This window comes from Juglans regia, chromosome 7 (genome assembly GCF_001411555.2).
Source record: "Juglans regia cultivar Chandler chromosome 7, Walnut 2.0, whole genome shotgun sequence".
In the NCBI taxonomy this organism is placed as follows: Eukaryota; Viridiplantae; Streptophyta; class Magnoliopsida; order Fagales; family Juglandaceae; genus Juglans; species Juglans regia.
This window is the reverse complement of record NC_049907.1, coordinates 9,067,292-9,080,399: the sequence shown is the minus strand read 5'-3', so window position 1 is coordinate 9,080,399 and position 13,108 is coordinate 9,067,292. Positions and strand designations below refer to the sequence as shown.

The 13,108-nt window shown below is 36.5% G+C and overlaps 1 protein-coding gene across 2 annotated transcripts; it reads left to right on the top strand.

The window, feature by feature from the left end:
• The first annotated feature begins 557 nt into the window (after window positions 1–557).
• Window positions 558–12,739, top strand: LOC109021676 (cyclic nucleotide-gated ion channel 1-like). Of its 2 annotated transcripts, none has more exons than XM_019004358.2 (11): window positions 558–765; window positions 1,060–1,227; window positions 1,722–1,841; window positions 1,941–2,547; window positions 6,079–6,291; window positions 6,390–6,694; window positions 6,894–7,005; window positions 10,632–10,856; window positions 10,941–11,332; window positions 11,580–11,881; window positions 12,413–12,739. In XM_019004358.2, exons 3-11 carry the CDS (start codon window positions 1,813–1,815, stop codon window positions 12,607–12,609), a joined length of 2,382 nt encoding a protein of 793 aa, XP_018859903.1. In that variant the 5' UTR covers window positions 558–765; window positions 1,060–1,227; window positions 1,722–1,812; the 3' UTR covers window positions 12,610–12,739. The 2 variants fall into 2 exon arrangements, with proteins under 2 accessions (XP_018859903.1, XP_018859904.1); XM_019004359.2 differs by having other exon boundaries at window positions 1,053–1,227; window positions 12,413–12,684.
• Window positions 12,740–13,108: the final 369 nt, after the last annotated feature.

Here is a 13,108-nt window from a genome sequence, read left to right as displayed (position 1 = left end):
TATCCCTCCTTTATATAAAAAAAGAGAGAGAGAAATCATAAATAAATAAATTAAAAATTAGATTAATTTTTAAAAACTATCTCATCTCATCTAATCATTACAACTTTCTCAAATAAAACATAAAAAATAATTTAACTTTTTCAAATTAAAGAATAAAAATAATATTATAAAGTTATATTTTAATAATATTTTATTCAATTAATAACTTTAACCTTATCCCATCCGTGTAACTAAATAAAATCTAAAATAGTCAATTAAAAAAAAATGATATTTATAATGGTACGTAAGTCTCACATAATTTCTTTTTTTAAAAATATTAATAAATCAAAAAGATTTTTTTTTTTTTAGCAGTAGATTACTCTTTTTTCAAAAAATAATGTGTAGAATTTATATATTATAAGATGGTATATAATATTAATCATAAAAGAATAAAGAAAAGAAGACCAGAAAGTAAAGCCACATCCATGTGGCCATGTGGGTAATTGATTAAGATTCTTATATTAAAAATAAATTAATTTATAAAAACAACGAATAATAGTTAGTGTGGCTTGTGAGATTCGGACAAAGTAGAAGCAGGAGGGTGCCACCACAAAGTTACAGATCGAACTCAATAATTTCATGGAGGCTCACTATGGTGGCTGACTTCAGAGTCATCCCTCGCGCAACTTTCTTCCGAGCTCTCTTCCTTCTTCTTCACGGAAGTTCTTCTTCAAATAACGAAGACCATTCTTGTTGTTTCTCAGCATCCATGAAAGCAACACAGATGTAAGGAACTCCAAATATGCTCAGTTCTATGCATTTTCGTTCACTCTGTTTCAGTTTTTGTTTGGTAGATAAGAAACGGTTAGAAAATAAAATAAAAGAATAATAACCCCAGAGAACAAGACCCTTTACACTGATATTGAGTCTGCTTAACCAGTTTCGCTTGGTAGATATGGTTGGCTCTTTTTTTTGTTCTATTTTTTTTTACTTTCTGAAGCGCCGACAAAATTAGTAGATAACAGTATAAATTTTTTCTTCTTCTCTTATTTCCTTTCACTCTACTCGGCAAGCAAACAGAAAGTTGATATTTTATATTTGAGTGCAAACAAACGGACGGAGCTTTCGTGGCGAGAGAAGTTAGGCGATATGGGGACTGCCGGCACAGACTCTGCTGAAACAAGAAATATCAAAATAGCGTGGCGTATCAGTCAGGCTGGGAGTTGTTGTTCGTTTAGACGACGAAAGGTGAGGTACCAGTAAAGGAAAATTACATCTAATTTTGTTTTTTTCTCCGCAACCAAACAGATCTGGTTATATCGGCTTTTTATTTTCTTGTTGTCTTTTTATGACCACTACTCCAGTTGAGAAACTTTACATTTTGATCGTTATCACGCTGTCTCTAAATTACCAAAGACCTGAATTCCAATTAATTTTTAGTGCTGACGGTAAAAAGGGGATAGAATAAGCGTATTCTCTTAGTACTCTTACCACCAAATCTAGTGATAGAAAGTGATCAAATCGTGTTTTTTTTTTTTTTTTTTTTTCTTAAGTGATCAAATCGTGTTACGCATTTAAAGTTGTCGCTTGACTTCAGAGTTGACTAGTCCCTGCTCGGAAAAGTAATAAATAATACTCATAAATTGCTAAAAATATCACATTTCTTCCTCATATTGTTATAGCATGGAACATTCTGTAATTGCTTTGTAGAAAATATGGAATCTGAACTTCTACTTATGCAGGGCCTAGATTTCTGTTTTTGATATCTTTAACTAAAGTGTGTCAAAATCACGAGTTGGTTTCTTTCTATTGGAGTTCTAATTGGCCGCAGGAATGGATTCCAGGCGAAATAATTTTGCAAGGTTAGTTTTTTCAAGCCCGAGTACTTCCCCCAACAGTCTCCATTGATTTGCTCGGTTTCCTCTGGCTTGGAATTTGACACTTTAAATGCTTTCTTCCAGGTTTCAATGTTGGAGTTCGGAGAAATCTTCCAGTTTTGAGCATCAACATTCCATGAACGATCGAAAATATTCAAGAAACAGTTCTAGAACCACATTTGGCAGATTGTTTGAGAGTTTTCGGAGAGGATTGTTTGAGAGAGGGTCTGAGACATATAAAAGTTTGGAAAACAACCCAATAAGCATCCCTTCTCATGTATATGGTCAGCCACGAAAAGATCACTCAGGTCCTAAGAAGACTAAAGTCCTTGATCCTGAGGATCAATTTCTTCAAACATGGAACAAAATATTTGTGCTTTGTTGTGTGGTATCAGTGGCATTGGACCCACTCTTCTTTTACACCCCAGTTTTGAAGGTGAATGAGAAGAAGAAATGCTTAAGCTTTGAAACGCACGAAACTTTGGCGATTATTGCTTCTGTTCTTCGTTCAGTCACAGATGCTTTTTATGCAATTCATATATACTTTCAGTTTCGAACTGCGATTATCCCACCTGATTCTCGTCATGTGTTTGGAAGAGGAGAGTTGATTGTTGATACTATGGCTATCGCAAAAAGATATTTGTCCACATACTTCATTATCGACATTCTGGCAATCCTTCCCTGCCCGCAGGTATGGGTGTGATACTCAATCAATCTCAACTATCTGTAATCTGGTTTATTACTAAGATAGCTCTGTTACTTTTTTACAACTCTGCATAAATACGTCGCTTATTATGAAACCAATCATAAAAAACTCAAGGAAAAAAAAAAAAACATATTATACGACTTGACGTGGCAAGCTTCTATATCAGTCATGTATTTGTTTTGTTTGTATAATATTTATTTGCAAGCTGAATTATTAACACGAATATCACACTATTGATGTTGTTGGAAGTTTAAACAAATCCAACCTATGAAGACTTTTGTGCATTCTATGAATAAGAATTTCTGGTTTTTCAAGAGTGTCTTTCAATTTATTAAAGTCATCTTTTTATTTTTTGATAATGTGTCCTTTTATTTTTTCAAGAATAACTTAATAGTCATCAAGTACGATGAGTCTTATGTGCCTATATATAGGCTGATGCAATGTAATATATTTTTCAAGAGAATAAAAAGAGAGTAAGAAAAGTTTAAATTTCAAATTGGCATCAGAGCGCCAGCTCACGACAAATTGAAACTTTTCCATCAATTGCCTCCAACTTTGTCTAAAAGCTTACAAAAGATAATTATGGAACGTGGTCTATTCAAATGAGAGCCCAGTTTGGGTCTCAAGATTTGTTGGAGATTGTTACCGATGGATTTACGGAACCCACCGAGACCCAAGAAGCTTCATACACTGTAAATGAGAAGCAGGCTCTAATGAAGGATAAAAAAGTATTATTCAAGATGATGCTACATTCGAAAAAGTTAAGGAAGCAACGACAAGTAAACAAGCATGGGAGATTCTTACTTCCATTTTCAAAGGAGATGATTGGATGAGACTGAGACTGTTCATCTGGGCTCCGGCCTGAGAACCCAGGCATATCCAGACCAGAACCCGTGTTTTAAACCCCTGCAAGAACCCGCTTTTCCAAAACCCAAATTTTAGGTTCCGGGTTCTATTTTTGTTTGGTCTACTGCTTTTTCGCCATCATCAAATTTATATTAGGTGCTGTTATGGTGTGTATTTTACTTCAACTACAATCTAGACATCTTTGACTTTTGGTGCTCAATGTCGGTAATTGCTCTGTGGAACATAATGCGAATATGAATTCAAAACTCTAGGGTTATGCTGGACATGGTAGCTATATCGATTCCCTTTTGTGGAGCAATTCCAAGCACCGGTTGAATATCCAATCGGAGGCAAATAAGTCTGCTAGACGTAGTGGTAGGCCATCGAGTTCCCCAACGATTTGGAGGTTACGAACGGCGATCTAGATGCAAAGAAATCGACGCTAGGAGGAGGGGAGATTTTCTTGAAAGATTTTGGTGGCGAAAGGACCACCCTGATATTCAGAGGATGGGACATCGACAATGAAACTCGATTGTATTCTTCGATCAGGTTAGCCAAATCTTCATCGGAGGTGATTGGAAAAAAAAAATTCATATACCCGAGTACCAAGTTTTAAACCCGTACGCGACCAGAATATACTTGGATTTGCAATGTGGTCACTGGCCTAGATTTTATCCCGGCTGAAAATCACAACTGGAATCCGGTTATCCAGGTTCCGATTCGAGTTGGGAAAAAAATTCTGCTCTGATGAACAGTCTTAGGTGAGACGAATTCACCTGCAAAAATTACGAGCCTAGTTTGAGGCGCTTCTTAGTAAGGAAGGCGAAATGGTGTTCGATTATTTCTCATGAATGTTGGTGATTGTGAATAGTTTAAAAATAAATAATGAGAAGATCGATGACATTCGAGTCATCGAAAAGGACATTCGAGTCATCCAAAATGTCCTTCGATCCCTCTCTCCTAAATTTGAACATGTAATTATAGCTATCGAAGCGTCTAAGGACCTAGAGAAGCTTACAATTGAGGAGTTGATGGGTTATCTCTAAATATATGAGCAAAAGATGCAGAAGAGTGTTAATTCTATCGTGCTAGAATAAGCACTAGAGTAAAAAATGACTTTAAATGATCGAGAAAAATCTAGCCCGAGTCGAGGTTGTGGCAGAAGCAGGGGGTGTGGAAGTCACCAACGACACGACCAAATTCAGTAGGAAAGTAGAAACTCAAGAGGTCGAGGTCGAGGACGAGGAGGCAATCGAGGAAGAAGAAGATCCACACATGGAAGTGGAAATACCAAGAACATCCAATGCTACAATTGTAAAAAGTTTGGACACTATGCCTCGGATTGCTGGAATAAAGGCAATGAACAAGCCAATGTTGCAAGAAAAACAAATGATAATGGTAGTGACACCACACTATTTCTAGCTCATGATGACTCAAGTTCACAATGTGAAGCTTGGTACCTTGATTTTGGTGCAAACAATCACATGTGTGGAAAGAAATAACTATTTGAAGAACTCACCAAAGGAGTTCCCTTTGCCTCCTAGTTGAAGGCAAATGGAAGAAATTTTTTTATCAAAAAAATGGTAAAAACGAATACATCTCCAATGTTTATTGTGTAGCAAATATGAAAAGCAATATTCTCATCCTTGGACAATTTCTCGAGGAGGGAGACATCATACACATGGAGGACAATTCTCTCACTCTGAGAGATGGATGTGGAAGAAATTTGACTCATGTTTCAATGACCAGCAATCGCATGTTCCAATTTTTGTTGCTACTACACCGCTTGAGGAAATGAGAGAATTATATCTCTCAAGGGAGAGCAATCACATGATGAGTACTAAAACTTACGCTCGCGCGAAGTATGTGTCTAGATACGTTAATTAGGACATTGGATTATGCACACATTGACGGAGTATTTGGTTGGTATTAATAGCAGAATTGATTTTATTAGTTCATTTTTAGTTAGCTCTGCAGAATGATACTTCACTCAAATAATGCATGTATATATATATATATCAAATTATCGAAATGCATAAACTTCTTGGTGACCATATATAACTCAAGCTGAATTTTTGTAAATTGATTGGTGTTAAAGAAGGAACTATATATGATACTGTTAATTTCACATTGTTGGGGTGTATGTGGAGATTGGTTTTGGAGCTAAAAATTGAGAAACAGAGTGTTTGCTCAACGTGCACTCGAGCAAAGCACAACCCGTGAGTTCGCTCGATTCCCATGCGACAGTAAGCTCGAGTGAGACACAAACCCTAATATTCGCTCGACTCCCGCTCAACACCCTGCTCGTGCCAATTTGGTCGTTTGCTCGATGCGCGCTCAACACGCCACTCGAGCAAAGAACGCAGATTTTGCCAGATTAGGATTTCTAGTACCGTTTGATATATATATGTCATATTTGACTTGTTTTGTACGAATTTCAGCATATTTTGAGAGAGAACAATTGTCTAGTGAGTGTATATTGAGTGATTGTCATCTCTTTTGGTTAATAAGATTTCTGCAACTCTGTAGACGTAGACAATTTGCCGAACCACGTATATTATGCGTCGTGTGCTTGATCATGATTGCTTTTACTTTATTTCTCATCGTTGGTGTGTGTGTTTTGCACAACATTGCACAACACATCTGATGTGTTCTACTAACTATGTTTAGGTGGTAGTTTTCCTTCTCTATCCTTCATCCAAAAATGCAGTTCCAATGGTGATGACGGAAATGTTGAAGTTCGTAATCGGCATCCAATATGTGCCGAGGCTTTTGCGGATCTATCCAATATATGCAGAAGTAATTAGAAGCTCTGGCGGACTAACTTTGACAGCATGGGCTGGAGCTGCTTCTAACCTTTTCCTCTTCATGCTAGCCAGTCATGTAAATTATAGAAGTTTTCTATTTTGTCGTTGTTCTTCCAATTTCTTCATCCTATTCCAAGATTGTTTGCTAACAAATATCTGTGATATACTCATTAGGTAGTTGGAGCGTGTTGGTACTTCTTTGGCACCGAACGACAGGATGCGTGCTGGCAGAAAATGTGTAGGAAAATTAACGGTTGTCGAGATAAAGATTTTTACTGTGGAAATAAACTTGACCAAGCTGACTTTGTGGGTCTAGTTAGTCAGGCTTGCCGTATTGTCGAACCAGATGAAACTATAAAATCAACTGATTACTTCGACTATGGAATATTTACTACAGTTTTGAAGTCTGGGGTTGTGGAATCAAGAAACTTTTTAGTGAAATTCTCTTATTGCTTCTGGTGGGGTTTCCGCAGTCTAAGGTTAGTAGTATCTAATTCCAAGAAAAAAGATCATGGCAAGTTATTTTACGGAAAGCATTAAATAAAATATAAATATTGTAGGGCACACATCATGTTTATATCTCTCTCACTTGAGGAGATCTTATAGATCTTGTTCTAAGCATAAGCCTGTCAACATATAACATGACATTTTTAACTTGTACCTTATCTTTTCTCTCAGTTCTATCGGCCAAAATCTGGAAACAAGCAGCTTTTTTTGGGAGATAGTCTTTGTTGTTTTCATAGCCATCTCTGGGTTGGTCTTATACTTATTACTTATTGGCAATATGCAGGTAAGATTTTGGTCCTTGTGGATTCTCTTGGAAATCTATTGTTGTAGCATTACGAGATCATTTCCATACACTAGTTTTGTCGATCCATGTGCATATGCACCTTATCTAAACCTTCGAACCGATGGTTTCATACAAAACCAGATTTTCAGTAAATTAGTATCATTATAAAGCAAAATTATTTGTTTACTTCAACCATCTTCAAATACCTTTGAGGTGTGTTTATTCTCAATAATTATGTTATTCTATTTTAAACTCCTAACAGCTAGATTACTAGTAGAAACACGATATGGATTTGTTCCTTCTAATTTTATCCACCCAAGTTTAACCAAAAACCTCGTTTCATGTAACGCCTCGTCCTCGAGGGTTCGGAGAGTTAACTCATATTACCAGATAATCAATTCCAACGTTGCTAATACTCTTCCAAAAGATTCAAATCAAACGTAAACACTTCAAAGTTAATTAACCACACCTACTCGTATATAAAATCCTCAGTACAGTAACACCAAAAATTTACCAACTTCTCTACATGTCACTTATACTTACATTTCAACAATATAATTATCAAAAATTACCAATACTCATCGAAAGCTTTCTATTATTAATCCACTATTCTTAAGTCCTCACACCCAATTCTTCATAGTCTTGATCCTCAGCTGAAATATCCAACAATCATCTGAAAATATTGGAGATAAGAGGGGGTAAGTTATCAACAATTCAGTAAGCAGAGAACATATACTAGTATGCAAACATGTGCATTTACAGATTTTAGAATGCAGAACAAACATTTTATTTTCAGAATTCAGAGTCAGAACATGTTATAAAAATATCAGAGCGAAAGTTCAAAAATATTCTTATTCAAATTCTTTTGGCATAGCATAACTGACCACCATCGTACTAGAGCATCATATCGCATCAGAGGCCATGTTTAACCCCCGTGGTAGGGTTGTGTAAACCCCGGTAGCTAACCGAGCAGAAACAAAATGTGAATCTTCCCCTTATTTATTCTCGGAGCCCCGAGTGTGCACACAGGAAAGACCACCAGAAAACCACTTTGTTTCCAAAGTGGGTGCACCAAAAACAGAACAGTTGGTACCAACCCAAATAGAAGCCACTATTAGCACCCATGGTAGGTCAAATAGGTCACCATCCACAAACCACATCCCGATTTAGAATGTCATGCCAAAAGTTTTCAGAAATTACATCATATCAGAATACGGAACACCTTCAGAACAGAACAGAGTTTTCAGAAATCATATCATATCAAAGTACAGAACATCTTTAGAACAGAACAGAGTTTTCAGAAATCACAAAACATAATTTTATGCACAAACTTTCATATTCGCTCTTTTTTTCACAGTTTAGAAGCAAGATGCAAAATATCTCATGTCTACACCAGTCATGCCAGAAAATACTTTATTCTTAAACAGAATCTTATGAGTAATGCAGAACAAATAACTGAGGTAGTTCAAATATATTTTCATAACAAAACATGTTTATTTTCAAAAATCAACCTCAGTCCATTTTATTTTATGCAAATCTAGCATAGGAACCCCGCTTACCTAGACTTCTTAACTTTTCGAAAATTTCCTCAAAAATGCCGAACAATTATTAATCTTCACCTATAAGATAATCACGTAAATTTCCATAAATTTCCAATCAATCTCGTATTTTGCTATTCAAGCCTAAAATTTCTAAAATAATCCATTTCTGATTTCTCAAACCCAAAATTCTCGTTATTCTTAAAATACTAACTTCATTGTCTAAATTCACCAATATCCAACTTAGTAATTCCGACTAAAACATTAAATTCTAACCTATTTACGAATGAGATCTTACGATAATTTATAATACCAAATACATAACTATGTTGAAATCATTATAAGTAGAAACTCCTACTTTTGTTTAAATAATAACGAAAAATATATATATTCTTTTTAAAAGGATTCAAAATAATATTTTGTACTTATTAACCACTCCAAAAAAAAATTATCATTATCTACTTAATAACCATTCCAATAAAAATAATTCTCTAAAAAATATTAACTTAACAAGATAAACCCACAAGTGCCTAATTCCAAAAAAAATTAATATATGAGAAACACGTGCGGCCCATGTTTTAATTTGCAAGAATATATAAAAAATCAATTGATGTTCTAAACAAAAGGGGGAAAAGGGTAAAACACCCTTGGTCTACAAGTCACCCGAGACACCTTCAGTTTCCTTTTTAAGCAACTGTTATCAACACTACAAAATAAAAACCAGTGGAAGCAAAACGTGAGTGACGACAGGGACTCACCCACCGGAAACCGAAGCTGGCGTAGAGGGGTAAGGCGCGACGGGGCTGGCTGGCAGGATAGTTGAGGCGCGGCTGACGAGCAAGAGTGCGGCAGAGATGCCGTCGGACTAGGTTGAGCACGAGAAAAAAATAGGATGAGGTGAGCGAGCGAGGGGCGGAGAGAAACGAGTTAGTAGACCGAGAGACTCTCACCGCGAGGGGTTGTTACGACTGAGGTGGATTGTGGGTGTCTGGCATCCTTTTTCCGTGTGGTTGGCGATGGCTTGGAGTGGCTGGTGCGGTGCGGTGCAGTGCAGTGGTTCAATGGGTGAAACTCTGTTTCGGGTGGCTAAAACAGGGGAAAAACTGTTGGGTCTTCCGTGAGAGGGGTGGCCTGTGGTGGTGTTAACTGTGGCGGTTTTCGTGAGGTGGGATCACAACGTGGTGGAGCTTTCGGTGGAGGGCGAGTGGAGCGGCTTATGGTGGTTGAACTACTCAGTTTTTCAGATATCACAAATGGAGAAAGACAAGGCTTGAAACAGAGGCTTCAAGGGCGCTGGGCGGCAGTTTCGTCTGGCTGAGCACAGCTGGGGTGGTGAACTGAGGTGCAGACGCAAATGGTGCTTGACGGCGTTGCAGCACGCAGATTAGCTTTGGGGTGACGGTTTACTGGAAGCAAACCGAGCCCTTCGGTTTGGTGTCTTACGGAGAAAAGGTTGTGGTCTGCACTGAGGTTGGGGGGTGGAGGCTCATATGAGAATAGAAGGCTAAGAGCGTGAAGAGAAAGAGCAGCGGCACATAAACTAGGGTTGAGATGATTAACCATATAAGTATCTATATATATAGAAGATATAAATAGTAAACAGAAAACCTAAAGGAAAGGGGATGAAAAGGTATGCATGAAAAAGGAATCATGCGACGTGTTACGGTTACTCCCACGGAATTTAGCTCTTCAACATAAAAATAGATAAAATAAAACACTAATAATAATTAAATAAAAAGACTTGGCCCACGACTTGATCATGCATGGAATTACTGTATGGGTTTTACTTAAGTTTTTGGGTCCCTACTCGGCCTAAATCAAATACACTTATCCCATAAATTTTTCTGATAGACATCCACTTGATCTATTAAAGAATTTAAAACCTAATTATCAAACCTATTAAAAATTTATATACCACCAAAAATATATTTGGCTCAAACTCTCTTAAAAAAAAATGCTACTCGTAATCCCAAAATTTTTCATAACTATAACTCATTTTAAAGTGGCTTGACTGGCCCGGGTGCTACATTTCAGAACACTCTGTAGTTCTATAATGGACTAAGGCGATATCATGTTTTGCTGTCATAGATATATCTACAATCTAATACAATGAGGAGAGTACAAGTAATGTGGGTGAGGAAGGCTGATTCAGAACAATGGATGTCCAAATATAGGCTCCCTAACTGTTTAAGGGAGCGGGTTAGGCGATATGAATCTTTCGAACAGCAACAACTAACCAGTGTCATCCGTAAACTTCCGAAGGATCTCAGAAGGGACATAAAGCGCCATCTTTGCCTCGATCTTCTTACGAAGGTAATACTTCCCTTGATTGTTTTTGTGCATCATTTTGTCCTTTTTTGTAGCTACGGTGTTCATCGAGTTAATTTTATCTTTAAGGTGCCCATGTTGGAAAAGATAGATCAACAACTGTGGGATCCGCTGTTTGATCGTCTCAAGCCAGTACTTTACACGAAAGACAGCAACATTGTTCGTGAAGGGGATCCTGTGGACGAGATGCTCTTTATCATGCGAGGAAACCTAGCCACTTTCACTACCAATGGTGGAATAACTGGTTTTTTCAACACTGATAAGCTTAAAGCCGGTGACTTTTGTGGAGAAGAGCTTCTTACTTGGGCCCTATATGACCGGTCCTCGACCACAATATTCCCCCTTTCAACAAGAACAGTGGTGGCAAAAACAGAGGTTCAAGCCTTTGCTCTAATGGCTGAGGATTTGAAGATTGTGGCTTCTCAGTTTCGGAACAGCAAGGAGTTGCAGCACACTTTCAAGTAAGGCTTTAAGCTATGCCTATTAACTTTTTGGATAATTATTCCATCGCTATCAAAACAGACAGATTATGGTTTTTTCTTGCTTTGTTGCATTATCATTGTCACAAAGAATTATTTATAATAACTTACACAAATACTCATGAAGCGTTTAATAAAGAGTACAATAATCGCTATTTGAACTCTGATAATCTTCCTCATCTGCGCGAATGATCCTTGATATAATTAAATATGCAAAACTCTGTGTCAGGTTCTACTCCCAACAATGGAGAACATGGGCGGCCTGTTTTATCCAATTAGCTTGGCGCCGCTACTCTAAGAAAACCCATGAGAGGGCTTTGCGTGATGCTGAAAATAGACTGCAATTTGCTTTGGCAAATGAAGCTGGGACCTCCGCAAGTCTTGGTGCAACTATTTATGCATCAAGGTTTGCTGCCCATTTACTTCAAGCCTTGCGACGACCAAAGGGTGGACGCACCAGTACCAGAGCACCGCAAAGAGTGCTACAGCTACTACCACCGAAGCCTGCTGCGCCAGATTTCAGTGCTAAAGGTCATTAATTAGTAGTATATTAATTGTAGTTTATCCACAGTCTTGGTGATAGAAAATAAAATCTAGTAGAAAAGAAGATGTTGAAGAGAGGAGGGAAAGAGAATTTAAGGACTGCATTTTTACTATTTTCAATTGTTATTGAATAAAGGCATAGATTTCTATTTATAAGAAAATCACATTGAGGTAAGATAATGTAAAATATTTTAGCACAAATGAGTTTTATAAAAATAAACTCACAAAACTCAAATCAAAATCAAAATCAAAATCATTTGATAATTGTAGAAATCAAGTCAAGATAATACGAAATCAAATTCTTAATTTGATAATATCTTTTAACATTCATGGTGCATCATAGCTTGGAAATTACAACTTTTTCCCCTTAGCTTGTATGGCATCCATAAGTATCTTAAATTTTATGATCATGTTTTATTTTTGTGAATGTCACTCTTGATAACGTATTATTATGGGGACATATCCTGTTTTATTTTTCTGAGATATTGGAACTCAGATTTGGGATAATTGGCTACTCAGGTGATAATACTGCACAGGTGCCACCTACTGCAGTTGTTAATATTGTGCGCACGGAGATTCGTGCAGCTCTTGCAGAGCATCGAGTGGGTTTGCTAGAGGACATGGAGAAGATCATTATGCCCATCAAGACTCGACTGGCAGACATGGAGGGTCGTTTGACTGCTATAGAGAAGGTGGTCAGGACTCGAGGTCTTTAGCCTATTTTGGAGTCTACAAAAGCTGCTACTTTGCCATTTGTTAATGTATTTAATTTGAATGCAATTACTTGTGCATATTTTTTATATATTTTATTAGTATGATTGATTGTGTAATTTTTTTAATATAAAATAATTATTTTGATAAATCATATTAATGAAGTATATAAAAAATACGTTAAAATGACTATATGTAATAGAACTCTTAATTTGAATTCATAATATTGAACTTTTGATAATATCATCATATTTTTTGTATTTTTCATGAAAAAAAGATTTACCTAGCTAGATTTTTGCATAATATTATTATATTTTAATTATAAATTGTTCCCTATGCTTCTTAATTGATTTTTTTACTCATAATTCTCATTATAGTGAAATAATATTTCATTATAAATAGACTTATTTAAATAATTATCAACAAAACCTTATGTTCAGTTCAATTGCTATAGTTATATATTATTTTTATGATTATGAAATCTAGGTTGTGACTTTCTTTTAT

Bases quoted from the DNA above. Each gene is read 5' to 3' on its own strand.
- LOC109021676 (XM_019004358.2), top strand. From the start codon at position 1,813: ATGGATTCCAGGCGAAATAATTTTGCAAG. The intron at 1,842-1,940 runs GTTAGTTTTTTC...GCTTTCTTCCAG, and splicing joins AGGCGAAATAATTTTGCAAG to GTTTCAATGTTGGAGTTCGG. The intron at 7,006-10,631 runs GTAAGATTTTGG...TTGCTGTCATAG, and splicing joins TACTTATTGGCAATATGCAG to ATATATCTACAATCTAATAC.